The sequence below is a fragment of the Equus przewalskii genome, chromosome 14 (assembly GCF_037783145.1).
Source record: "Equus przewalskii isolate Varuska chromosome 14, EquPr2, whole genome shotgun sequence".
Taxonomy (NCBI): domain Eukaryota; kingdom Metazoa; phylum Chordata; class Mammalia; order Perissodactyla; family Equidae; genus Equus; species Equus przewalskii.
In genome coordinates, this window is record NC_091844.1 from 66,443,171 (window position 1) to 66,468,803 (window position 25,633).

The window sequence follows — 25,633 nt, forward strand, 5'->3', positions numbered from 1 at the left end:
TGACGTCAATTAAGTCTACTAGTGGCTCAGTCTTTTTTTTCCCCTCATTTTCTAGTGGATGTAATGAAAGCCCTTTACAAACTTTCCTTTACAAGCAATATGAGTGACAGTTAAAAGATATATCCCACACACATGGATCAGTGTTCTCTTTGTTTTTGTGTCCAGGTCACAGCTTCTTGGAGTCACCAACAAACCTGCCTTCTCTTCCTCCTGATTCTTTTGCATGGAATCTGACCTGGATAATGAAAGATTCCTTTCCTTTCCTGTCTCATCGCAGTCGATATGGTAAGTACATTTTTATAGTTATTTGTGATGTGCAGTCACCACCTCTGTTTGTGACTCATGGCTCTCTGGCATCCCTTAGGCCCTTCTCAGAGGAAGGCCTTCTGTGTCCTTTGTCTTCCATTGGTACCCAACTCTACCAAACCATTCCAGCCAGACCTGCCCTCTCCAGACAGACAGCTGCATTCTGTATCCTGGAGGAAGCCAAGGGCTTTGTTGCCACCATATCCTGCTCCCTCCTCCCCCCAGCCTTTATGGTGTCTAGTATTCCTGACATCTCCTTACCAATCATTGGATGCAATGCTTATTTGCATTTTTACTGTGGTTTTCTAAATAGAGGGCTCTAACTCACGAGTATTTCTAACAATGGTGATCTCTTGAGAGAGTATTATTATTATGAGGGTCGCAGGTCTTCTGGGACCCTGCAAATGACTCTCTTACATTTGGGTAGCTCCTTAAAGGTACCCAGGTGTGTTTCTAGATATTATTTCAGCTCATTTGATTCTGCAACAACCTTGGAGGTAAGGAGGCCAGGTTCCATTCCGTTTTCACAGATGTGGAGACTGACTTAATCAGATCACACAGAGAGGATTCTCTAACTACAAAACCAGAGTTCTTCCTTTATGTTCATTTTTTCTCCCAGGGGGCCACCTACTCAGCCTTCTAGGTCCTGTCCTGGGAGCCCTCGGGAGGCCATATTTACATGGTGTAGTATTCCTCATTCTCCGTGCTCATCCTAACAGCTCATAGGAGCTGGGCTTCTGCAGAGGAAAGAGCAGGTTTGGAGGAGAGCTGATGTATTTCCAGGTGGACATTTTTTTTTCTCTTGAACTCCTCTGGAGTGAACGCTGTGAGGGCAGGCACAAAGTTGTGTTTGTTCTTCACTTTATCCCATCACATAGAAGACACTCATAGAGGTTGTGCGTGATGAATTGTGCAGAAGCCCTCCAGAGATAGAACTCACTCATCAGCCTGATTCAATTAAGTATTTATGAAGCCAGTACAGCACTGAGTTCTAGATTCCCTTCTGGGCATATTTACCTATTCCTGATGCTCAGTCTCTGCCCTTGGGCCTGAGCTTTTAAAAATGCACCTAACTGAGATCTTCCACTCACTGCTGTCCGTCATCCATAATGCGGTTAGTCTTGGTTAATAATAGCTATATCTTTCATTTCAAACTTAAAAGAATAAATGCATCAAAACCTTAGGGCACTTTCGGATTATATTCTGCTGGAACATTCCTGGTACACTAAAGCCTCCCCAGTGGGAAAGGAAGATCGGTAGTTGTCAGGAGATTCCAGATAAGAATTACTTCTTGATTTTATTTAAGCCAGACATTGAGTGTCATCTTATGATAAGGACAAGTGTCTATAAATAATTGAAATCTAGCCCTTTGTATTGTTATTGCCTTCTAACTAGATTTGTGATAAAACCAGTCTTTGGATAACATTTTTGAATTTGCTCTCAAAGTCATTCAGTATCTACACAGGATGACAACTTTTATAAAATGCAGAATGTCCAAAAAAGGTAAGTCTACCTCCTGCATGACACAGACAGCACTGTGTTTTCTGTGGAGCCTCCACAGTTATAAGTTATACCAGTTATAAGTTGACAGGGGAAAACCACTGGAGTTTATTAACTGCTACCTAACATTACTTGGCCCTCATACACCTACTTCCTCACCCTGGTCCTCATCTTTCTTTTCTGTAAGATGAAGGTGGAGTGGCATGATGCCTAAGCAAAGGAGTAGATCTGGAAGATCCCTAAGGTCCCTTTTAAACTCTCCTTGTGGCCTAGAATCCTCATGATTTCCCTTCTTAGCAGAGGAGAGGACCCAAACCATCGGCCAGACATTGCCCAAATGCTCAGTGAGAATGCCAAAGTCAGCACCATTATTGCTATTGATTCACAGAGTGGGAAGAGCTTATTCTTAGTTGACGGCTCCTTGAATGAGTGTGGTGGTAATTTCAGAGCCTTTTCATCTTCTTCCTATATTTAACTCAGCTGAGACCCATAAAGACCCACCTGCCCCCCCAACCACCTCTGTGTGCCTGGTCCAGTGCCAGATGCCAGAGGTGATACAAGTGCAAAACTTAGTCTTGCTCTCTCAGAGGTCATAGACCAGAGAAATAATTCAATAGGCTGCTAGACCCATTGACACAAAAGGTGCCTTTGGGGGCTAACCCCAGAGCACAGAGGTTGAGGACTCACCCCAAGACCCATTGTAGAGCAAACTGAAGGCCAAGACTCCTGTCCCCTTAAGGATGTTTGTGAGGGCTCAGCCCACATGTCTCTATGAAGCAAAGAGGCCAGCAGATTCATTGGTGATAAATATACACCTTTCAACTGCCATGAGAGACATTTTAAGAAATGTTAACAACTTCATTAATTTTAAGGCCTCAGACTTGGGCAGAGAAATTTGACTGGAAAATTGCCGCCTGAAGGGATAGTTCTTCAGACAGTGAGAAGTAACCAAGTCTCAGCAAGTTGATGTGGGCACTTGAGTGGTGGAGCTTTCTGCCTGGCTGTCTGTCTTCACTTAGTTCTGGGGAGGAGGCAGGAGGAGACATTCTGGAGGGGAAGACAGGAGGGGGTGACAAGAGTAGGCATCCACAACCACAGGCATCATGATAGACAGCAGCAGCCCAGCCCTCTCAGGCAAGCTGTCCAGTCCTGAATTGAGTATAGCTTTCTTTTCACTGGTGTTTTATGAGAAGAGACGAGGTGGAGAGAGGCTAATAAGATTTACTCACCCCCAGCCTGTAATTATCTGCTTGAGGAAAAAGTTTGACCTACCTTTTTGAAGTCTCCCCATATTTCTTCTAATTTACATTGGGGCCTTTTATGTTGTGTAAAATATATTCTCTTCAGTGGCATTTGGTATCAGATTCCAGCTCTTTCTCGCCTCTTGTCTTGAATGATGGGAGCTCGCTAATTTCATCATCGACAAGCAGAGAGCCGCACATTCCTCCTCCAAGGCTTTGAAGGAGGGAGGACATCTAAAGAAAGCCTTTTTTTTTTTTTTTTCCTTTTATCATCAGCTCTGACATCTTAAGACTTATTTATAGGCTTGACTAAAGGATTGGGCTCTAATTACCTACCCAGATAAAAATCCGTTCCAACCAGTAGCTCCAGGTGCTAGGAGATTGAGGCCACTGGGGTTTTGATCACCTGAGTTCTAGAGCCACAGAGGCAGATGTATTCTGCCCAACTTTAATTCATGTTTGCCCACTCTGGGTGTGGGAAGAATCAGATCAACATTTAAAACAGAATTATCAAAGGTTCTGCCCCAGATGAGGGAGAGAAAGAGAATTTTCATTTGTTGAAAAAAAAGTTTGATAATTTGCAAAACTCTTTCACACCCCTTTTTCTCACTTAAGCTTGTTATAAAATTGTGGTGTGTAAATTACTTTATATCTCATTTTTATAGAAATGTAAATTGAGGGCCAAAGAAGTTTGTTAATGTGCTCTCAAGTTATGGAGCAGGTAAGCAGTTAGGCAAGCCGGAACCCAGATATTTCTGATTCCAAGTTGAGTGCTCTTTCCACACATCACAAAGTTAATTCAAAGATGAATTCTCCCCTCTGTGGAGAGGGCTCTCATTTCCCCAACAACCTGGTGTTTGGACTGAATGACCAGTCTGATAGCTAAGATTTTGGGCAACTGTAGGACCAACGCTTGATGTCCTCAAACAGACTATCCAAGGAAAGCCAGGTAATTCACCTCTTCCTAAACATGGACGTAAGCCCCCCAGGAACCATGGGCAGTCCCGTCTTCCTACTGTAGACTATGGTCCCTGTCATGGGTTGAATTGTGTCCTCCAAAAAGTTATGTTGAAGTTAATCCCTAGTGCCTGTGAATGTGACCTTATTTGGAAATAGAGTCTTTACAGATGCAATCAAGTTGAGTCCATACTGCATCAGAGGGATGCATCTGCAAGCTAAGGATTTCCAAGGGTTGCCGGCAACCACAGAAGCTAGGAGAGAGGCATGGGATGGATTCTCCCCTAGGAAAGAGAACAAGGCCCTGATGATGCCTTGATTTGGGACTTCTGGCTCCAGAACTGTGAGAGAATAACTTTCTGTTGTTTTAAGCTACCCAGTTTGTGGTACTTTGTTATGACAGTCCTAGCAAACCAATACAATCCTCCATCTCTCCAGTCCTTCAATGTCCAGAGCATTGACTCCTGGGAAAGAAAGATTCCTCCCAACATTCCAACATCAGAGCACACCAAAGCCATTGTTGGACTTTAAATAAAAGTTCTTTTAAAACTTTGTCTGCTTTCAAGCCCATGGGGACCCATTCAATTTAGGGGCTAGTGCTTTGGAAAGAAAGAAAAATTAGACTTTTTAATTACTTACCCTGCTGCTGCTACCACCATAACCAGTCCTGTCAATGTATCAATTTTTTTGATTGAAAAGACTGGGTAAATCAAATCTCTCTCTCTATCTCAAAGAACAGATCAACCTACCACAGAATCAAAAGTGGAAACCAAAAAGGCCCTCCAGCCCCCTGGGGAATTTGCTTCATAGGTCTGGCAGGAAGTCAGTTTGATCACATTTCTAAAATTACACATTTAATGTGGCTGGACATGATCAGCCATTCCACCTTCAAGAGCCTGACATCAGTGAAAAGCAGCTCCCAGCTCCTTTGTGGACCATTGTCAGGGCTGAAAGCCTTCTTACCAATTCCTCTGCCCTGATAGGCCAGGCCTTTTTGTGTTCTCTTCCCAGCCCTGCCTCATTGAACTTGGAAGTCAAGTTCTTTCCTAGTCCATGCATCTGCATTTTTATTTGCAACCTGGTAAGCAAAAGGCCTCTGGATACATTACCAAAAAGGTCGAGTCCCAAAGAGGACAGCAATGCTGGCTGTCATACAAGACCAAGAACAGGGAACTCTGTCACTGGCAAAACCACTGACCTACTGGGAGCCAATGAACAAAACCCATGGAAATTAAATAATAAGAAATTGGCTTAGGTGTTTTGAGGAGAGACTTGTTTAGAATACTCCACCTGATCATATACCTTACCTTTAAAATGAAGATGCATAAAGTCACTCAATAAATACCAATGATTTATCTCTACATTACTGGCAGATTGAGTAAGGAGACAAAGAAAGGAAACAAGTCAAATGAAAACATAAAAGAATGACCAACTGACACAAAGGCAAGAAAAGCAAGTCAAAAGAAATCCTTTAAAACTGTTGTTATGGACAGAGAGGGAAGAACATTGACAAAAAGGAAAGAAAAAGAGAGACAAGTGGATGAGGGAACAGAGGAGAGAAAGACACACAGAGACAGACAGACCAACAGTCAGACAAACATGATCACTCAGGGCTGTCTGATCTCCTGTCCCCATATTCTTTCTTCTGCTACTCACTCCTGGGCAGGTGGCTCCCTAATGCTTGCTCTAATCTTGACCTCTCTCCTCAGGGTCACTTGTGCATCCTTACCTGCCTGCATCATTTCCCCCTTAGTGTGTCTCTGACATCACAGAGAATGGGAGCATGGGTATAAACATTCTTTGAACACCAAGTGTATTCCTGGTTCTACTCTAGGCATGTCAGTTGTAAAGACAAAAAGGACACACTCCCTTCCTTCAAGGAGCTCTCAAGGAAGAGACAGACATGCCTGCTCTATGACAAGTGCAGTAACAGTAACATGTTCAAAGCTCCCTGATACAAAGGAAGAAGGGCCAGTTTTGTAGAGGATGCGTGAAGGTAGACGTTCTGCAGACAGGGACAGCTCAGCTAGGGCTTGGACCACAGGGACCACCAAGACCAGTGAGAAGGGCATTCCAGGTGGAGGGAACGAATGTGCAAAGACATGTTCAAGAACAGGTCAAGCTCAATGACATAGCATATAGAGGACCTGGGAGGAAGCAGCAAGGATGAGAAACAGTTGCTTCTGGGTTTAGACATGATCCTACATGTGAAGCATCGGTTGGAAAAGGAAGGGCAGGAAGGGAATCTGGGAGAGATTCTGGACATAAGGTGAGCATAACTTGGTTGACCATTCAGGAGAGTCCAGCATGAGTAATTGAGTAGATGGAGATCCTATTAACTGAAACAAGGAGGATGAGAAACATTTAACAAAGAGAGATGGTCACCAAGACATTGAGAGGGAGGGGAGAAGGGGGTGAGATCTATGTTAAACAAGTTATGTTTGAAGTGCCTTCAGGACATCCAGATGCAGATGACCAGTAGAGTGTTGTAAATCCAGATCTTGGCTTTGAGGAGACAGGCGACATGGAGAGTCATTAGCCTAGAGATTGCAGTTGAGGCTGGTGATTGGAGGATGAAGACTCAGAGAATATCCAGAATGTTGCATTTAAGAGGTAAGCAGAGGAAGAAGAGCATCGCAAATAGTCATAAATGGAGAAATAGGGAAGACAGGAGGAGAACCAGAAGATGGTGTAGCCATAGAAGCCAGGGGATAAAGAATTTTAGGTGAAGGAATTTACAGTGTTGAAGCTGGCTAGAGATGAAGTAGAACAGGGACTGTAAGGAGGCTTTTCCTCACTCCAGTAAATTCCCTTTATGTTTTACGTTCTTCCTCCCCACGGCGCCACCATGTTTCCTACTTTCTTGTTCCAGTTTGTCCCCATTGGTTTATTTTACTTTCCCTTGAACCTGTCTCCCTAAAGCCTACCTACTCCAACTTGCAAGGCCCAGTTCAGTCCTGGCCTCCACCACAGAGCTTTTCCTGAAGACCCAGGCTTCCCTGATAGCTCTTTCTCCTTGGATTGGTTTTTTTTTTTTTTTTTTTTGCTTGAGGAAGATTAGCCCTGAGCTAACAGATATGCCAATTTTCCTTTACTTTGTATGTGGGATGCCTCCACAGCATGGCTGATGAGAGGAATAGGTCTGAACCTGGGATCAGAACCCACGAAACTTGTGCCCATGAAGTGGAGGGCACAGAACTTTAACCACTGGGCCATGGGGCTGGCCCCAATCCTTAGAATTTTTTGATAGAAAAATTTGATGGGATTTTTTTTATAACACTAGTGTAGTATCATTCCCTCTCTTGAGTCTGAGAAGATTCTGACTTGTACAGGGAATAGTTATTTCCTAAACATCCTCAATTCTTCAAGAATCCCATTGGATCATGCCCATCCTCACAAAACCTAGGGCTTCCCCAATGTTTCTTTTCAACCAAATCACTTTCTTCATTTGTATTTCAGTGTAAACCAGGTTACCTGGTAAAGCAAACATGGATGAATCTATTTTACCTAACCAGAAGGCAGAGATGTTAAATGTCACTATCTTTCTTCTATCTATCTATCTATCTATCTATCTACCTATCTATCTATCTATCTATCTATCTATCTATCTATCTATCTATCATCTATCACAGATTCATTCATCTGATGAGTGTCTACATTTGCCAAGCTCTTTGCCCCTGCCCCTCATTGAGATTCTAGCCTAGTTCATTTTTGTCATAGGTTTAGGATGGTCCCAAACATCCGTCAGGAAGGTGCTTCTTAAATATTTGTTGTATGATTGTTTTGTATGTGTATTCAGTACTCCTGGGTCTGATGAACCATTAAACCTAATAGGGGAGAGCTTCTTTTTAGATACCATATAATGAACATTCACACTCAGCAGCTGGTGACTACATTACCCCAAATTAGAACACCCTGCAAGGTTGTGGACCTTACTTTGTCCCCATTTTCTTACCGAGGAAGGTTATATAACACTTTGCCTGTCTGATGTAACATTTTTCCTCATATCTTAGTTACTTGTGAGCCTACATCATCACAACTCCTAGACTGGAAGCTCTTAGAGATCAAGGAATCCACATCTTGTTCCCTTTTGCATCCTTAGTACTGGTTAAGTACTTTGTGTTTTGTACTCGGTTGAGTTCTCAATAAATGTACACTAGATGAAGTTGCAATATTTGGTGAACAATCGGGGGCAAACTAGGAGCATACTTGAGTCTCTCAATTCCCATGCTGGGGCTTTTCCACCCCTGAGGTTCTCTGTTTTGGTAAAATGTAGAGATGTTCCCACCAGCCCTCTCATTCCTAAAGTCATATTAATTGGTTTCAGGAAAGACGTGTGTCTAAGGGGAAAACAATTCCTGGGCTGGACATACTTCGGTTTAGAATTCAAAACCGTGACTTTAAATACTTTGGGCAGGTTTATTTTTTCTCTTTTCAATCTAAAAAAGCATATTCAGCAGACATGAGCGAGCTGAGGGATTTTTATTTTGACAGCTTTGGGACATCTGAGATATTGTATACGGAGCATTTCTAACCAGCCTAAGAAGACATGTGTCCAAAACATATGCAGGAAAATGACTGATCCAGAGTGGGAAAAATGAGAGGAAATCCTCTTAAAATGAAATGTTTTCTCAAGAGCAACGTCAGATGCAAAACTTTATGTCAGAAGAGACCTCAGATTAACAGGACTTTAATGAGCCCATTTGGGTAGATGACTAGAATAATTTGGTCTGTGAGAAATTCACGGATTGTGAGCTGTGAGAGCCCACAGCAGTCTGGTCAAATAGCCTCATCTTACAGATGAGCAAACTGAGGCCAGAGAGGTCAGTAATCTGCCCAGGGTTAGTGCCAAAGCTGAGACTCAAACCCTGGCCAACTGCTTGGCAGAGCCCACATCTAACCCCTTCACCACAGAGGCATGGGTGATGGCTCATGCTTTCTCAATACTGGCGCTACAAAGCATTTCCTCACATGTCACTCCCATCTATTGCCTTACCCATCTCATCATTTTATATAATTTTTTTCCAGTTTTGTTGAGAAATAATTGACATACATCACCATGTAAGTTTAAGGTGTACAGCATGATGGTTTGATTTACATATATTGTGTAATGATTACCACAATAGGTTTAGTTAATATCCATCATCTCATATAGATAAAATAAAAAGAGAAGAAAAAAGTTTTTCCTTGTGATGAGAACTCTTAGGATTTACTCTCTTAACAACTTTCCTATGCATCATACAACAGTGTTAACTATAAGCATCATGTTGTACATTACATCCCTAGTACTTATTTATCTTATAACTGGAAGTTTGTGCCTTTTGTCCACCTCCCTCCAGCGCCCGCACCCCTTCACCTCCTGCCTCTGTTCACCATGAATCTGATTTCTTTTTCTGTGAGTTTGGTGTTTTGTTTTGTTTTTTAACTAGATTCCACAATATAACTGAGATCACACAGTATTTGTCTTTCTCTATCTGACTTATTTCACTTTGCATAATGCCTTCCATCCATGTTATCGGAAATGGCAGGATTTCTTCATTTTTTTATAGCTGAACAGTAAAATGCTTAGAAATAAATTTAACCAAGGAGGTGAAAGATCTCTACTCTGAAAACTACACAAGACATTGATGAAAGAAATCAAACAAGACACAAATATATGGAAAGTTATCCTATGTTTATGGAGTGGAAGAATTAATATTGTTAAAATGTCAATACTGCCAAAAGCTGTCTATAGATTCAATGCCATCCCTATCAAGATTCCAGTGGCATTTTTTACAGAAATAGAAAAAACAGTCCCAAAATTAAATGGAACCACGAAAGACCCTGAATAGCCAACAAAATCCTGAGAAAGAAAAACAAAGTAGGAGGCATCGCACTTCCTGATTTCAAGCTATACTATAAAGCTAGAGTAATTAAAACAGTGTGGTACTCACATAAAAACAGACAAATAGACCAATGGAAGAGAATAGAGAGCCTAGAAATAAACCCAAGTATATTCATAAACTAATATTTGACAAAGGAGTTAAGAATACCTAATGGAGAAAATATAGTCTCTTTAACAAATGGTGCTGGGAAAACTGGATATTCACATGTAAAATTATGTAACTTGACTCCTATCTTATACCACTCACGGAAATTAACTTGAAATGGATTAAAGACTTAAATATAAGACCTATATTTAGGTCTTATAACGATGAAACTCCTAGAAGAAAACAGGAAAAAAAGCTCTTTGATGTGGGTCTTGGTAATGATTTTTTGGAAATCACACCTAAGGTACAAGCAACTAAGTGAAAAATGAACAAGTGGGACTTCATGAAACTAAAAAGCTTCTGCATAGCGGAAGAAATCATCAAAAAGTGGAAAAACAACCTATGGAATGGGAAAAAATATTTGCAAATCTCCACATTAATTCCTTGAGTCTCCATCAGCCCAGCAGATTCGTGCTGTCCCAAGGGTTGCATCCGTGTAGGGTTAATATTGTCCTGGTGTGGATCAACCCACAGCCAGGCTCAGTCTAGTTGCCTCACAATCACCTGGGGAACTTCCTAAAACCAAGATTCTGGGGGCCCCAAACTGTGAGACTAGGTTTGGGAATCATGTATCTTTTGTTCTCCTCAGTGCCTATTTAAATCTCCTCTGTAACATCCAAGCCAGCCGTCTTCCAGCCTGTGTCTGGAAGCAAAGTGCAGAGGAGTTGGGGAAGAAACTCAAATTGGGATTTGAGACATGGAATTCATTCCCAGCTCTGGTTCTTGTGAGTTTTATTATCTTCAGCCAGTAAACCTCTCTCTTTGATTCTGTTTGTCATCTGAAAAATTAGCATGGTCATAATTCCTAATCAACAGTGTCACTATAAAGACTGACTATGAGGACAGATTTCCATGTGCCTGGAGCACAGGCACTTCTATAATGCTTCCTAAAGAGGAATGAGACCCATTCCAGTGAGAGGCCAGTAGCCTACATTTTGGTGGCATGGCTCTATTTGCTAGAAGATTTTTCCTCAAAATTCTTTAAGTCCATAGTTTTGTTCTCTGGAACCTAAAGAACTTTACCTTTAACCATGATACTATCTGAGCTGGGATTTAATCCCATGAAGTCCAGCTTCAGAATTCATGCAACTACACTAAAATGAGCAATATTAGTTCCCCACCTTCCTGGAATAATCTTATTCCTTCTTCTATTCATAAAAAACTTCCTGGCTAAACCTTTACCATCTGTCAAAATCCTTTCATCCTTCAAAATGCAGCCCCAAAATTGCCTCCTCCATGAGCTTCTGGTCCTTCCAGCAGACTCTCTCTTCTTCTGTGTCCCCATGGCCTCATTGTATCTACTTCCTGTGAGAGTCTAGTGTAAGTCCATTTCCCCAGTTGGACTAGGAGTCCCTGAAGGGCACAGGGTCTGTGCTAGGGAAGCCTAGCATCTGCTTGTTTGTTGAGATTGACATTAGGGAGGAACCCTGTGTTCAGCTCCAACACCCAGCAGACCCTTACCATCAGAGACAGAAGAGTAAATGGGGAGGGTCATTTTGCGTGTTCTGAGAGCATGACCTCCTATCATGGTCAGCCTCCTCCAGTTGTCATGGATGCCACGTTGCTCAGAGCTCTCCTCCAACCTTCTGCTTTCAGGAATGATCCCATTCGGATGGATGTCATGCTGAGCAGCATACAAACTACTAGGGTTTTCACCATGCTCTCTGGAGCCAGCTTCATTCTGTTAGAGACTTCGTATTCTGCATGAACACTCCTTGTAAATTGTAGGCAGAGGGCTGGACTGGAAGTCCAATATGGGTTCTGGTCTCTGCTCTCTTACTTCTCCAGACCCTAGATTATGCCACTTTGGCCAAGTCACTTCACCCTCCTGAACCTCAGTTTTCCCATCTATAAAATAAGGAGGCTGGACTAGTTAACTTCAGAATGTCTTGGATTTTAATTATTCTCAATTTTCTGTTCTGGGATGAAGAGCAAAGTCCCATTTCTTCAAACTGTAGTGTTGTTATGGCCACAGATAAGAGAAATGAGAAGCTTTCTGTGCCTATCTTCCACCATCGTGGGCATGTGTGCACACACACCCTCTTCCGAGACTGTATTTATATAATTGATTGATTGAAGGAGACTTGACCCTTTTTTGCTGCAGCTTGATTATAAGTGAGCTAAACAGATGTCTTGAATTGGGTGATTGGCTCCCAGATGCGTTCTAGGGAGCAAGCTGGTGGAAAGGAAGTGAGTGATTTCAGTTCTGGGGCCCCATGACAAATGAAGAGTGGTTGTGGGTGGGAGTGAGCAGGGGCCAGGTTTTGCACTTAGTCTTATGAAGTGAGTGACCAGATGTTGATGGCAGCTGGTGGATTGATATCAAAGGTGAGTGACTGGTGGGCTAAGTGCCCCTTTAGGAGATAACTCAGAAAGGGGGAGCAGAAGTTCCTAATCATTTAAGCCTGTTAGAGAGCATGTTTTGGCCATCTGCCCAAAAGGGGAAATTAGTCTTAGAATGGTAGAGATGGAAGAGACCTGAGAATAGTTTTATTCCACCACTTCATTTTTCAGATGAGGAAACTGAGGCCTAGAGGGGTTAAAGGACTTGTTTGAAGTCACACCACAGAGCCAGGGCTAGAACCAAGCTCTTCTTTCTCAAGGTCTAGTATGACTTCATGTCCAAAGGGAAGCTTGGTCACCACATCTAAAAGCAAAGATTGAGTAAGGAGTTTCAACAAGTTTTGACACAGTCAAAGCTTTCTACCTTCAGTGCTGGACACGCATCCCTTTCCCTCCCCTCTGCCATGGCTGACCCCTGGAACCACCTGAAGAGCAACAGCAATGACTGCCATCATTTAATAATAATCAAACTATGTGTAAGACACCACCCTAAGTGTTTGACATACATCCAGGCATACCTTGGAGATATTGCCAGTTTGATTCCAGACCACTGCAATAAAGCGAATACCGCAATAAAGTCACATGAACTTTTTGGTTTCCCAGTGCACATAAAAGTTATGTTTACACTACACTATAGTCTATTAAATGTGCGATAGCATTATGTTTAAAAAGCAATATATATACCTTAATGAAAAAGACTTTATTGCTGAAAAATTCTAGCCATCATCTGAGTCTTCAGCAAGTCATAATCTTCTTGCTAGTGGACGGTCTTGCCTCAATGTTGATGGCTGCTGACTGATCAGGGTGGTGGCAGCTGAAGGCTGGTGTGGGCTGTGGCAATTTCTTAAAGTAAGACAACAATGAAGTTTGCCACATGGATTTACTTTTCCTTTCATGAACCATTTCTCTGTAGCATGTGATGCTGTTTGATAGCTTTTTACCCACAGTTGAACTTCTTTCAAAATAGAAGTCAATCCTCTCAAACTCTGCAACTGCTTTATCAACTAAGTTTTTGTAGTATTCTAAATCCTTTGTTGTCGTTTCAGCAATCTTCACTGCATCTTCGCCAGAAGTAAATTCCATCTCAGGAAACCACTTTCTTTGCCCATCCATAAGAAGCAACTTCTCGCCCATTAAAGTTTTATCATGAGATTGCAGCAATTCAGTCACATCCTCAGGCTCCACTTCTTATTCTGGTTCTCTTGCTATTTCCGTCACATATGCATTACTTCCTCCACTGAAGTCTTGAACTCCTCAAAGGCGTCCATGAGGGTTGGAATCAACTTCTTCCAAACTCCTGTTAATGTTGATATTTTCACCTCTTCTCATGAATCACGAGTGCTCTTAATGGCATCTAGAATGGCGACTTCCTTCTAGAAGATTTACAATTCACTTTGTCCAGATCCATCAGAGGAATCACTCTCTATGGCAGCCATAGCCTCATGAAATATATTTGTTAAATAATAAGACTTGCAAGTCAAAATTACTGCTTGACCCATGGGCTGCAGAATGGATGTTGTGTTAGCAGGCATGAAAACAACATTAATCTCATCGTACATCTCCATCAGAGCTCTTGGGTGACTACGTACATTGTCAATGAGCAGTAATATTTTGAAAGGAATCTTTTTTTCTGAGCAGTAGGTCTCAACAGTGGGCTGAAAATATTCAGTAAACCATGTTGTAAACAGATGTGCCCTCATACAGGCTTCATTGTTCCGTTTATAGAACACATGCAGAGTAGATTTAGCACAATTCTTAAGGCCCCATGATGTTTGGAATGGGACATGAGCACTCACTTAAAATCACCAGCTGCATTAGCCCCTCACAAGAGAGAGAGCCTGTCCTTTGAAGCTTTGAAGCCAGGCGTTGATGTCCTCTCTCTAGCTGTGAAAGTCCTGGTGTCATCTTCTTCCGATATAAGGCTGTTTTGTCTATACTGAAAATCCGTTGTTTAGGGTAGCCACCTTCATTAATTATCTTAGCTAGATCTTCTGGATAACTTGATGTAGCTTCTACATCAGTACTTGCTGCTTCACCCTTCACTTTTATGTTATGGAGGTGGCATCTTTCCTTAAAGCTCATGAACCAAGCTCTGCTGGCTTCAGACTTTTCTTCTGCAGCTTCCTCACCTCTCTCAGCTCTCATAGAATTGGAGAGAGTCAGGGCCTTGCTCTAGATTAAGCTTTGCCTTAAGGGAATGTTGTGGCTGGTTTGATCTTCTCTCCAGACCACTAAAACTTTCTCCCTATCAGCAATAAGGCTATTTCACTTTCTTATCATTTGTATGTTCTCTAGAATAGCATTTTTAATTTTTTTCAATAAGTTTTCCTTTGTATTCACAACTTGCCTTTTTGGCTCAATATACCTAGCTTCTAGCCTATCTTGGCTTTCAATATGCCTTCTCACGAGGCTTAATCATTTCCAGCTTTTGATTTAAAGTGAGAGATGTGTGACTCTTCCTTTCACTTGAACACTTAGAAGCCATTGTAGTATTATTAATTGGCCTAATTTCAATATTGTTGTGTCTCAGGGAATAGGAAGGCCTGAGGAAAGGGAGAGAGAGACAGGAGGATGGCTGGTCAGTGGAGCAGTCAGAACACACACAACATCTATCAATTAAGTTCATCGTCTTATATGGATGCGGTTTGTGGTGCCCCAAAACAATTACAATAGTAACATCAAAGATCACTGACCACAGATCACCATAACAAATATAAGAATAATGAAAAAGCTTGAAATATTGTAAGAATTGCCAAAATGTGACACAGAGAGATGAAGTGAGCAAATGCTGTTGGGAAATGGCACCCATAGACTTGCTCAACACAGGGTTGCCATAAACCTTCAATTTGTAAAAAACACAATATCTTTGAAGTGCAATAAAGTGAAGCACAGTAGAACGAGGTATGCCTGTCTTGCATTTAATCCTCCTCATGATAAGTCCCTGAGGTGGTCCCTGCTTTAATCCCCATTTTACAGATGGAAAAATTCAGGCACAGAAAAATGAAATAATTTGCCCTGAGATATATAGCTAGTAAAGTGACAAAGCCATGCTTTCACCTTGAGCAGCCTGACCCCATGCAGGATCTATGCTTCTAATTACTACCCAGACCCTCTGGCGCCCCTCTGAGAGTCTGACATAAAACAGGACAAGGAAGGAGGATACCTGTTTACTCAGCATGCCTGTGGGTCTTCCAAGGTCAAGTCAGTTCAGCTCATCCCTAGGTTCCTGGTAGTAAATCTGAGGCCCAGGGAGACCAAGTGATGTGTCCTGCATCACAAGGCCAAAGTGGTAAGAACATCCATACAGAGTCTCATAGTTAAGAAATCACTTCCACACTCATTACCTTATTTGATTGTCACAGCAGATATTATTATTATTATTATTATTATTATTATTATTTTGATCATCATTATTGTGATAATTCTCTCTGGTTTATACATGAGGAAACCAAAACTCAAGTGTTAAATGAATTGCCCAAAAGCACAAGCCTGATTCGCTCAGAGCTGAAAGAGTTTCTAAGAGTTCTGTAGTGATCTCTCCTTTCCACTTCTAGGCCACCTCTTTCCCTCTCTCTGTTCTCACTGTAACTTCTGGCCTGTGCACAGACCTGCTCGCCAACAGGGAGCTTCCAGCAACCATCAAAAAACAGTTTGTTGGCAGAAGAGTACATCTAGGATGATAGAAGCCAGAAAGCCTTATTGGAGATTATGTGAGCCATCTAATCACTGGGAGATATTTGAAACCTAGCCATGTATGTTTTTGCCAGCTTATTCCAGAAAACCAGTATGGATTTTTGAGAATGTTCCTAATTGTTTAAGGTATTGTTTTGTTTGTTTTTTACTCATAGCTTTGTATATAATACTAAAAATCACATAGTTAGGAACTGAATTTCAGTACCAATTCTGTCACCCATCCACTGTGCATCCTTTGGCAAGCTCCATCATGTCTCTGGGCCTCAGTTTCATCTCAGATGGTCCCCAAGGTCACTCATGAGCATGAAGGTCAACGATTGGAAAGTTCTGGAAAATCTCTTGAGAAAAGGAGACCCTGCCTTGTGCCACAGGATTGATGGCTGCCAAGGGGATTCTCTTGAGTTGGATACAATCCTTAAGAACTGACAGTGTTTGAAGAATGTTGGTTTCTGGGGCTCTATTTAATGAACTGTAGCTTCAAATATGGATGCCTGTAAAGGCCATCTATAAGAGAATTCCCACATGTGCATGACGCTTCGTATGGTTCTTTATTGAATACACAAATCAGGCTTGTCAGGAATACATTGGCGTTTGTATATGCCACCTATGAAGCAATCCAGTCTCGGCTTAAATGTGCTACTAAGCCTGCCTGAGAAAGTAAGAGCTGGTGATTCAATAACTCTGACGTTCAACTTGGCCCAGGCCTCATGCTGCCTGGAAAAGATAGCATTCACAAAAGCCTCCACAGCTAAGAGAAATTCCCTCCACACTGTGTGTGAAGGACTCTCTGATTAGCCACATGACCCTGGGTAAGTCTTTTCTTTGCCTCGGTCTTGGTTTTTCTACCTGTCCAATGTGAGAAATGGTTGACCTCAAATGTCACTTCAAGTTCTAACAGTCTCTGACTCTGTGAGTATCACTTATAGGCAGACATGCCAATCTTCCAATGGTACAATAAAATACTGAGGAAATGGTCACCTGCAATCAGTTAGAATGCCCCACATAAATACTATTTCTCATGTTAAACAGGAGGCTGTGTTCAAAAACAACATGACTGTAAAAACTCTGAATCAGCTGATGTGGTTTTGGGATTTCTCCATTCCAAGCACATGCATCGTCTCATTGCATCCTCCCAGCGCTTCTGGGAAGTTGGTCTTATCACTGAGATGACCAAGGCTCAGAGAGTATGAGAGTGCCCCACATTGCACAGCTGTCAGGTGGCAGAATTGGAGTCAAATCTCAGATCTTGTGCTCTCTCTCTGAAAAGCAATCATGAACCTCTTTGATAATCGGAGTATCTGCCTAGCCTGTTTCACTAGGTGTGGTTTGGCCTCAAAAGAGCCGATTATCAGACTTTCCAGAGTTCAAAGATCCCAGGATTGATGCTGCTCCTTGCTGAGCTTGTATATTCTATTGTCTGCTTGTCCAAGATGTGCACAGGGCACATTTACCAGGCAGTGTCTGAGCTGGCATACCACACCCCTGTCCCAAATGGAAATAGGATGACTTTAATTGGAAGAGAAAATCCAAGGCAGAGAATGGGCTACAGAGGTTGAAGCTTCAGGAAAGGCACCAATAGTTGTCGATGTGGGATGAGGGCAGCTGGTAGCTTTCTCTTTCATCTTCTGACTTGATAACCCACTAATGTGGATGAATCTTTTTGACCATCCCCAAAGGAGCCAGGTTTAATGGCTACACCTTTCATTCTAAGGATAATTTTTGTGTTGCAAAGAACAAAATGCTGGATCGGTTTTGTCCTTGCATTCTGCTGTCAAAACCAGGTGCCTGGTAAGCAAGTCTTGAACATTAAGGCAGCTTACAATTCATGGACATCTACTTATAGAAGCAGCTCAGTCCTCAGAGGCAGGTAGAAAGTCCTCAAGGCTGATAAAATGTGTAGGCAGCAAGTGGCATGTCAACTCAAACAAGGCTAGCTCTGCCCGTTTCAGCTTGCCATTATAAAGGTGAATTGTCTGAGTCATGAAAGGGTGAGTGGTATTAACCTTAGGACCAGAAGGATGGCAGCTTCTGGAGAGAAACTGGTACATAAATCTCTGCAGGCCAGAAAGCAGAAAGATACTTAACAATGGTGTAATTGAAGGATTTTTTTCATTCCTTCCTAAACTTAGATAGTTTGGCTAGTGTCAATGGGAATTATTTTACTCCCACTCTGGGGCAGAGCCAGCTTCCTTTGGGTGTGATTAAGGGACAATCAGTGACTGGCTGCCTGTGATAGAATCAGTCCCACTTCTCTGCATTCTGAAATTCCCAACACCAGACTCATCTTGGAAATCAAGGGAGCAGTAGCCCCAGAAGCAGCTGTTAAAATACACAATGCTGGGGCTGGCCTGATGGCATAGTGGCTAAGTTTGCACGCTCCGCTTCAGCAGTCCAGGGTTCACAGGTTCAGATCCTGGGCACGGACCTACATACAGCTTGTCAAGCCATGCCGTGGCGATGTCCCATGTACAAAGTGCAGGAAGATTGGCACAGATGTTAGCTTAGGGCCAGTCTTCCTCACTGAAAAACAAAACAAAACAAAAAACACCCACCATACTAATTGAGTGTTAGCACCCATTAGCACCACCATACAGATTGATTTATCAAATTAGCTATAACTCCTCTAAGAGTAAGGACTTTCAAATATTAAAAAAGTCAAATCAACAAGGAGCTTTAGAAAACACTTGGTTTGGGTCTCATCTTGTGTTTGAGGAACTTGAGGCCCAGAGAGATTAAGTGGCTTATCCAAGGTAACCAGCAAATTAGTGGCAGAGCTGGAGCTGGAACCCAGGTTTCATGGAGTGCTTGTTTCTAGAATCATCTAGTCTAAACCCCTTGTTTTGCAGATGAGGGTACCAAAGTCCACACATGAGAGGCAACTGGCCAAGCGAGGACACAAACAAAATTCCCCATATTCCTAGTTCAATGGTCTGTCCTTTATATCAGATTCTCTCTTTCTTCACATTCCCACAGCTGAGGGGAGACGATGAAGTGAAAGGTGACTGACTAATTTGCTTTTTGGCACACATTCTGTTGATCCATCAGCAAACATTGAGAGCTTATCATGTACAAAGTACTTCAGCCACTTTGGGTAATATACAATGAGTAAGGAAGGGACAAGAGAAGGTGAGCTACCCTAAAAGTATGGCAGGCAGGGAGTGATTGGGACACAAGGATGACTCCCTCCAAAGAAGCCCAAAAACAGATCATAAAATGTCCCAGGGCATGGCTCTTTCTGCCCCGCTGTCTTTCTCTCCTTACCCAGTGACCTCCCCATTCCCTTCCCGAGAGAGAATAAGCCCTGATTAGCTGCCCTAGCCTTGGCCCTCTTCTCTGGAGGGCCTTGAAGGGTAGCTGACAGGGCTGGCATGCAGGGCTGTGAGTAAGACTTGTGTTCCCTTTGGCCTTTCTCTTCTCAGCCAGGGAAGGCTCAGGGTTTTTCCTGAGCATCGCCTGTGTCCCAGGCTCATGTATAAGATAAGGCATTATCCAACTAGTTCTTCCAGCAAACTCCACCAGTAGATATTATCATCTCCAATGTACAGGTAAGGAAATTTGAAGTCAGAAAGGTAAGTTTCTTGCCTGGAATCACCCAGTTGGTAAATGGCAGAGCCAGACTTACATTCAGACCTATCTGGTTGCAAAGCCGAGCTCTACCCATTTGACCTCAGGGCCTCTCCATGTCACCAGCTAATCTCATAGGATGCAGAGCTCCTCGTGGTCAACCTGTTGGCTTTCTTGTTTTTTTTTACTTGCCTTCTCTGAGGACTCCTTCCATAATCTGAATTATGCAAAGAACACTTTTTCTCTCCTAGTCCCCTTTTCCCCAATAGGAGCCTAGCCACCTGCGGAATTGGCAACTCACCACCCCTAGATAGGGTGAAGGTTGTGGATGAGATGAAGGCTAACTTCCTGAGGTGGAGGGATGGGGCTGGAAGGTGGTGTTTGGGAGACAGCTTGCTCCACTGACCTTTGGCTCTCGTTGCAGGTCTGGAGTGCAGCTTTGACTTCCCCTGTGAGCTAGAGTATTCCCCTCCATTGCACGACCTCGGGAATCAGAGCTGGTCCTGGCGCCGCGTCCCCTCCGAGGAGGCCTCCCAGATGGACCTGTTGGATGGACCCGAGGCAGAGCATTCCAAAGAGATGCCCAGAGGTAAGGGTAGAGGCCACTGTGAAGTGTTCTGGATCGGTCGGGACAGGGCTGGGACATCTATTTCTGTTTGATATTTTGAGGCTTGCCCACCTCTGCTCTATCCTTTTTCCCTTAAAACCTGTTTTTAATATCTATGCTTCTGCATGTCTTCTTGGGCTGCACAAGGAAAGGAGAATGCAAGTCCAGTTTCAAAATCAATCCAACCCTTTACTTTCTTACTAAGCAAATAGGATTTATAATTCTCTTTCATGCAGATTTCCCAATGTAAGATGCAGGAGAAAGTGCTAATCTGTTTGTTCATTTGAATAGGGTTGCCATATAAAATACAGGACATCCAGTTAAATTTGAGGTTCAGGTAAACAACAAATGATTTTTTAGTATAAGTATGTCTCATGCAATAGTTGGGAGATACTTATACTTAAAAATTATTCCAATTATACAGAAATATTCGAATATAATTGAGTGTCCTGCATTTTTATTTGCTAAATCCAGCAACCCTAATTTGGAAGATATTGTATAACTGGGTTAAATGTTAGTTTCAAAGCCATTAATGAATATTCAGGCTGAATATTAGCTTTGCAAGGTGCTTCTAGAAGTCCTGAGCTGTTTATGAACATCTTCTGAATGATCAGGGACTGGAAAAGGTAGGTTCTGGATAAGTGGTGGGTTATTTTAAGTATTTGCTGAGTTTTTAAGAGAGAGATGTGGAGGCACTAAGCCCTAGTCCTGCCTTCAGGTCCCTCTGAGGTAAATCTTAGAGCTCCGAATTCCTTGGACCCAGAAAACTCTACTGAGCCAGAACTGGTAGCCTATGGTTCTGGCTTTTAGGAAGAAATAACAACTGACATGGTAATAGACTTACTGGACATTCAAAGTAGTACTTTCACTTTGCAAAGCCCTTCCACCTGCACTGTCTCATTGGATTCCAGTTTTGTGAAGGAGGCAGGGCAGATGAAAAAGCCAGGGCTCAGGGAGGGGAAGTGACTTGGTGAAGATCACACAGCTTGTACATGTGGGTCCAGGTCTAGATGTCTGCTGTGATGCATCGTAGACAAGGACACCGTCTACCACATCGTGTTTCTGTCTTTGTAACATTGGCTATGGTGAAAGCCTTCCCTGGACCCAGTTCTTGGGGAAAATTATCTCAGGCTCATGCTGCTGAGAATCTAACAGGGATGGGGCTCAGGTAAGCTCATGGGGAAGGTTGGAGGTGGCACAAAAATAATTAATGCTCTCAGGCTTCTACACCAGCCTCGAACCTTGAACTGTGAGACACATTTCCTTTCTACACACTCTCCCAGGCTGACCTTTTCTGTTTTTATGACTCTCTTGCAATTGCTTGGTCTTGATTTATATTTTAAGTTGCTTTCACCTGGTTACTGATGTGTTTTGTGGTGTGTGTGTGTGTGTGTGTGTGTGTGTGTGTGTAGGTAAGTGGCTCAACCCGAGAGTGCCTCTGAATCTTCTGAAGAACTTGTGAAAAAATACTGCCTGGGCCCCACAGCCTGAGATTCTGATTTAATAAATGTGAGATGGAGCCTAGAAATCTGTATATTTTTAAATGTGCAAAAAAGTAGATAGAACATATATACATATGGGTTAAAGATTACAATAAAATCGACGCAGTGTTCTCACCACCAAGTGTAAGAATTTGACTATTGTCAGTCCCTCTTCTGTCTTCCACCTAGATCAAAATCTCTCCCTCCCTTGAGATAGCCCATTAGCCTGCATTTTCTGTTAATCATTCATTTGCTTTTTTTTATGGGCTTACCACTTATGTATTGAGCCCCAAACAACATATTGATTAGGTTTGCAACCTGTTATATAAATGGAATAATACTGGCGTTTTGTGATTTGCCCATTTTGATGCATGTAGCTGTGGTTCATTTGGTTTTTAATCCCTTGCATTAAAATACCACAATTTATCTCTTCTACTGTCATTAGACATTTGGGTTGTTTCCAGGTTTTTATTATTACCAACACCACCACTGTAAGCATTTCTGTACATGTCTCTTGGTGCGTGTGCATGTCCAAGAGTTTCCCTAGAGCATAGAAGTAGGAGGGAATTGCTGGGTCTCGGGGTGCAGCTTCCATTTCAATAGGTAATACCAGTCTATTTTCCAAAGTGGTGACACTGAGGTATACTCCCACTAGTGATGTATTAGTATTCCTCCCCAGGACTGTACATCCTCGCCAGCACCTAGAATTGTCAGGCTTTGTCATTTTTGTCCATCTGGTGCATAAAATACACTATCTCATTGCAGCTTCAGTTTCCATGGGACCTTATGTTATTGTATGTTTTTATAAGTTTCTCAGGTGAATCTGAGGCATAGCTAGATTTGTTATACTATTAATGTGGATGCCCTTTCAGACTTACGCCCATTCAACTACCCCTAAGGATATCTCTGGATCCGAATTTCTAACTTCTAGAAACAGTCCTGGCAGTACATGCATTTTTAGTCATTGTAGATTTTTTTAATTTCATAACTATTGAATTGTGGTCACAGTTCAGTGAGATCAGGAGAGAGGGACAAGTGGCAATTGTCCACAGACTTTGTGGAGTCAGACTTTATAACTTTGAAAGTCAGTGCTTTTTAAATTTTTAAACAATTTTTTAAACAGTGCCCATAGATTGTGCATTGCCACTCTCTGACCTGTTTCTCCTCCTCCACCCTCTATCTTGTGATCTCTGGTGTCTGCATGTTACACTGAGAGCTGTGAGAAGAAAAATGGAAGAAGGAGAGGAGGGGAGGAAGAAATAAATGCTCACATCTCAATGTTCCTGAATGTGGAAATATATCGATGCCTTTGTGTTTTTAAAAAGCTGGGTCCCCAGGGTCAGGACATGCACTGAATGTGAACCTTTTTCCATTAGATGAATCAGTCAGGATTGGAATACCCATTTTTTAGTAAGTGTTGTCAACTTCCATCTCTCTGAGAAACCATTGCTCTTCGCAACGTGGTGGTGTGTCACATCACTAAGAGCGGTGATGTGAACAACCATGGCAGAAGCCCCTGCGGATACACCAGTCCACTTCATCAAGTTCTTTAGTGAACTTGAACTTTAGTGGGGGAATCTCACTACTGTCAGAAGCTTGTGTTCATTTTTCCTGGGGTCTGATAGAGGGATCTATACTCTCACTGGCTTGATCAGTCTTAGAAACAAGGGACCAGCCTCCCAGCCTTTGTAGAGACACTTCTGGAATGTCACTGACAAGTGTTCAGAACTTCCAGTAATGGGCCAGTCATTGCTTTTTGAGTCAACTGATCACATCACTACCTGTTCCCTGAAGTAGAGTTGCTCCTCATGAAGCAGGCTGATGTATCTTAATGTCCCTTGACCTTCAGGGAAAGAGGTAAAGGTGAAGTGAGAGAAAATGATGTGCCCAATTTACGCAATAGCAAAGCAAGGACCTACATCCCAGTCCTAATGCTCAACTCTTTAGAATCTCACTTTCTCTGTCATTTTTGCAGAAAGATGCTGATGGTGGAGCTAGAAGGAGTGATGGGTGATCTTTAGGCTAGTGTAGTCACTAGAGGTTTTTTTTTTTTTTAACTCAACATTTATTAGTTGGATGGTATTTAGACTCTACTGCAATATTTCTTGCCAGGGGATATAGAAGGGCCAGAAAAAGGCAGTGAGATAATACCAATCATAGATAATGAACTGTAAGAGTATAAATTGTGAATGATTTTAATTTATGGCCTCTGTAGCTGAGAATAATAAGGGAGATACAATTCAGAGCAGCAAGATAATAAAAAGTGATGATCTTGATGGAACACAATATTACAAATTAATAAAATCTTGAGGAATAATCAAGTTGAGGCATTCTGACTTTTTAAGAAGTGCCAGGGACATGTTTGATGTATACTACTTCCGGTGTTTTGGAATGTAGTTAAGGGAACATATTTTTCTTCTCCAGCAAGACAAGATTTTGATCTCTAGCATGAACCCTAGCTTGGAAATGGAAAACGGATCGGCAGCCCCTCCCCAACTCCTCGCTCATATGCACGTAGAGGAAGAATGGGAGTAGACTCAGCTGGGAGGGCTGACATTCTTCCTGTATCAACTCAAGTCTCTTCCAGGGCACTGATTTTCAAGTTCTTGCTTTTTTTATTTTGTTTCTGGTGGAGGTCCTAGATGGAACTCTGCTACTGAGATTATTCTGTTTATCAAGATGACTTAGTTTTCAAAAGGTTGAGAAACACTGTCTGGAGTTCTGGAATGGCTAACAATGTCACCACAGATGACTGGGTTACTGCAATGCCAGAATAGAGTCATTCAGACTTTTAGTCCACTCCTGTTGTACCTTTGTGTCTTAGTTTCTTGTAGTTGCTGTAACAAATTAACACAAACTGGGTCACTTAAAATAACAGAAATGTATTCTCTCACAGTTCTGGAAGCCAGCAGTCCAAAATCAAGTGAAGGGTTGGTACCCTCTGGAGGCTTTGCAGGAATATCCATTCCATGCCTCTTTCCTGGCTTCTGGTGATTGCTGGTAATCTCTGGTGTTCCTTGGCTTATAAATGATCACTCCAATTTCTGCCTCCATCTTCACATGGCATTCTTTTCTGGGACTCTATATCTCAAATTTGTCTCTTATAGGGACACATGTCACTGTATTTAGGTCCCACCTTAAATGTAGCCTGATTTCATCTCAAGATGCTTGATTATATCTGCAAAAACCTTGTTTCCAAATAAGATCACCTTCACAGGTGCCAGAGATTAGGACTTGGGTGTATCTTTTGGTGACCATTATTCAATTCACTACACATGATTTTTCTCTACTTACATGAGGGTTGGCATATGGATCCTGTGTGTCTCTCCCTGCATCTGTGGGCTGTGGATTCTTAGACTCTTCAAGAAGTTAGATTAGGCAGGTTCAGAGGAGTCGAGATTAATATCAGCATTTCTCATTATTCCTTCAATTCCTTCCCCTGCCCAAAGGGTCTGTAATATTCTGAAAAGAGTCCTTGAACACTTCTCAAGCAGACTCCATCCCAGGGGTAGCTGGAACCTGGGCTACCTTTTGAGCTGCAGATGCAGGCTTGACAGGAAATTTCTCTCAGGATACAGCTCCCTTTGCACTTGCAGTCACTGGAGGCTGCAGCTGGCTGACTGAGTTGGCTCTAAGTCTCATGCTCTGACCCTTGACCCTTTGTGGTGTTGATAGACAACTGGTGTGATGAAAGTCTACCCAGTACTTCTTCCTTCATCCAGAAACTTATCATTAGCTGCCCATTTCTGCCCTAAGGCTTTATTGGCTCATTGACTGGGACCCCATAAATTCACCTCTTCAGTCATTGACACACCTACATGTGAGTGGGTTCACAGATCTTTCTGGAGAGCAAGTTCCATAGATGAGTAAGGGAGGAGATGGCATGAGGATAGGCTGTCAGTGAGATGGCAG

General features: G+C 42.4%; 1 protein-coding gene across 2 annotated transcripts in view; it reads left to right on the top strand.

Annotated features, from left to right (window-relative positions):
* Positions 1 to 25,633, top strand: part of ALK (ALK receptor tyrosine kinase) — a 654,920-nt gene that overhangs the window by 178,932 nt on the left and 450,355 nt on the right. For both annotated transcript variants that reach the window (XM_008517365.2, XM_070572938.1), the window contains exons 2-3: positions 166 to 285; positions 20,058 to 20,222. In XM_008517365.2, the coding sequence (XP_008515587.1) occupies positions 166 to 285; positions 20,058 to 20,222 (285 nt within the window). The remainder of the gene's footprint in view (positions 1 to 165; positions 286 to 20,057; positions 20,223 to 25,633) is intronic.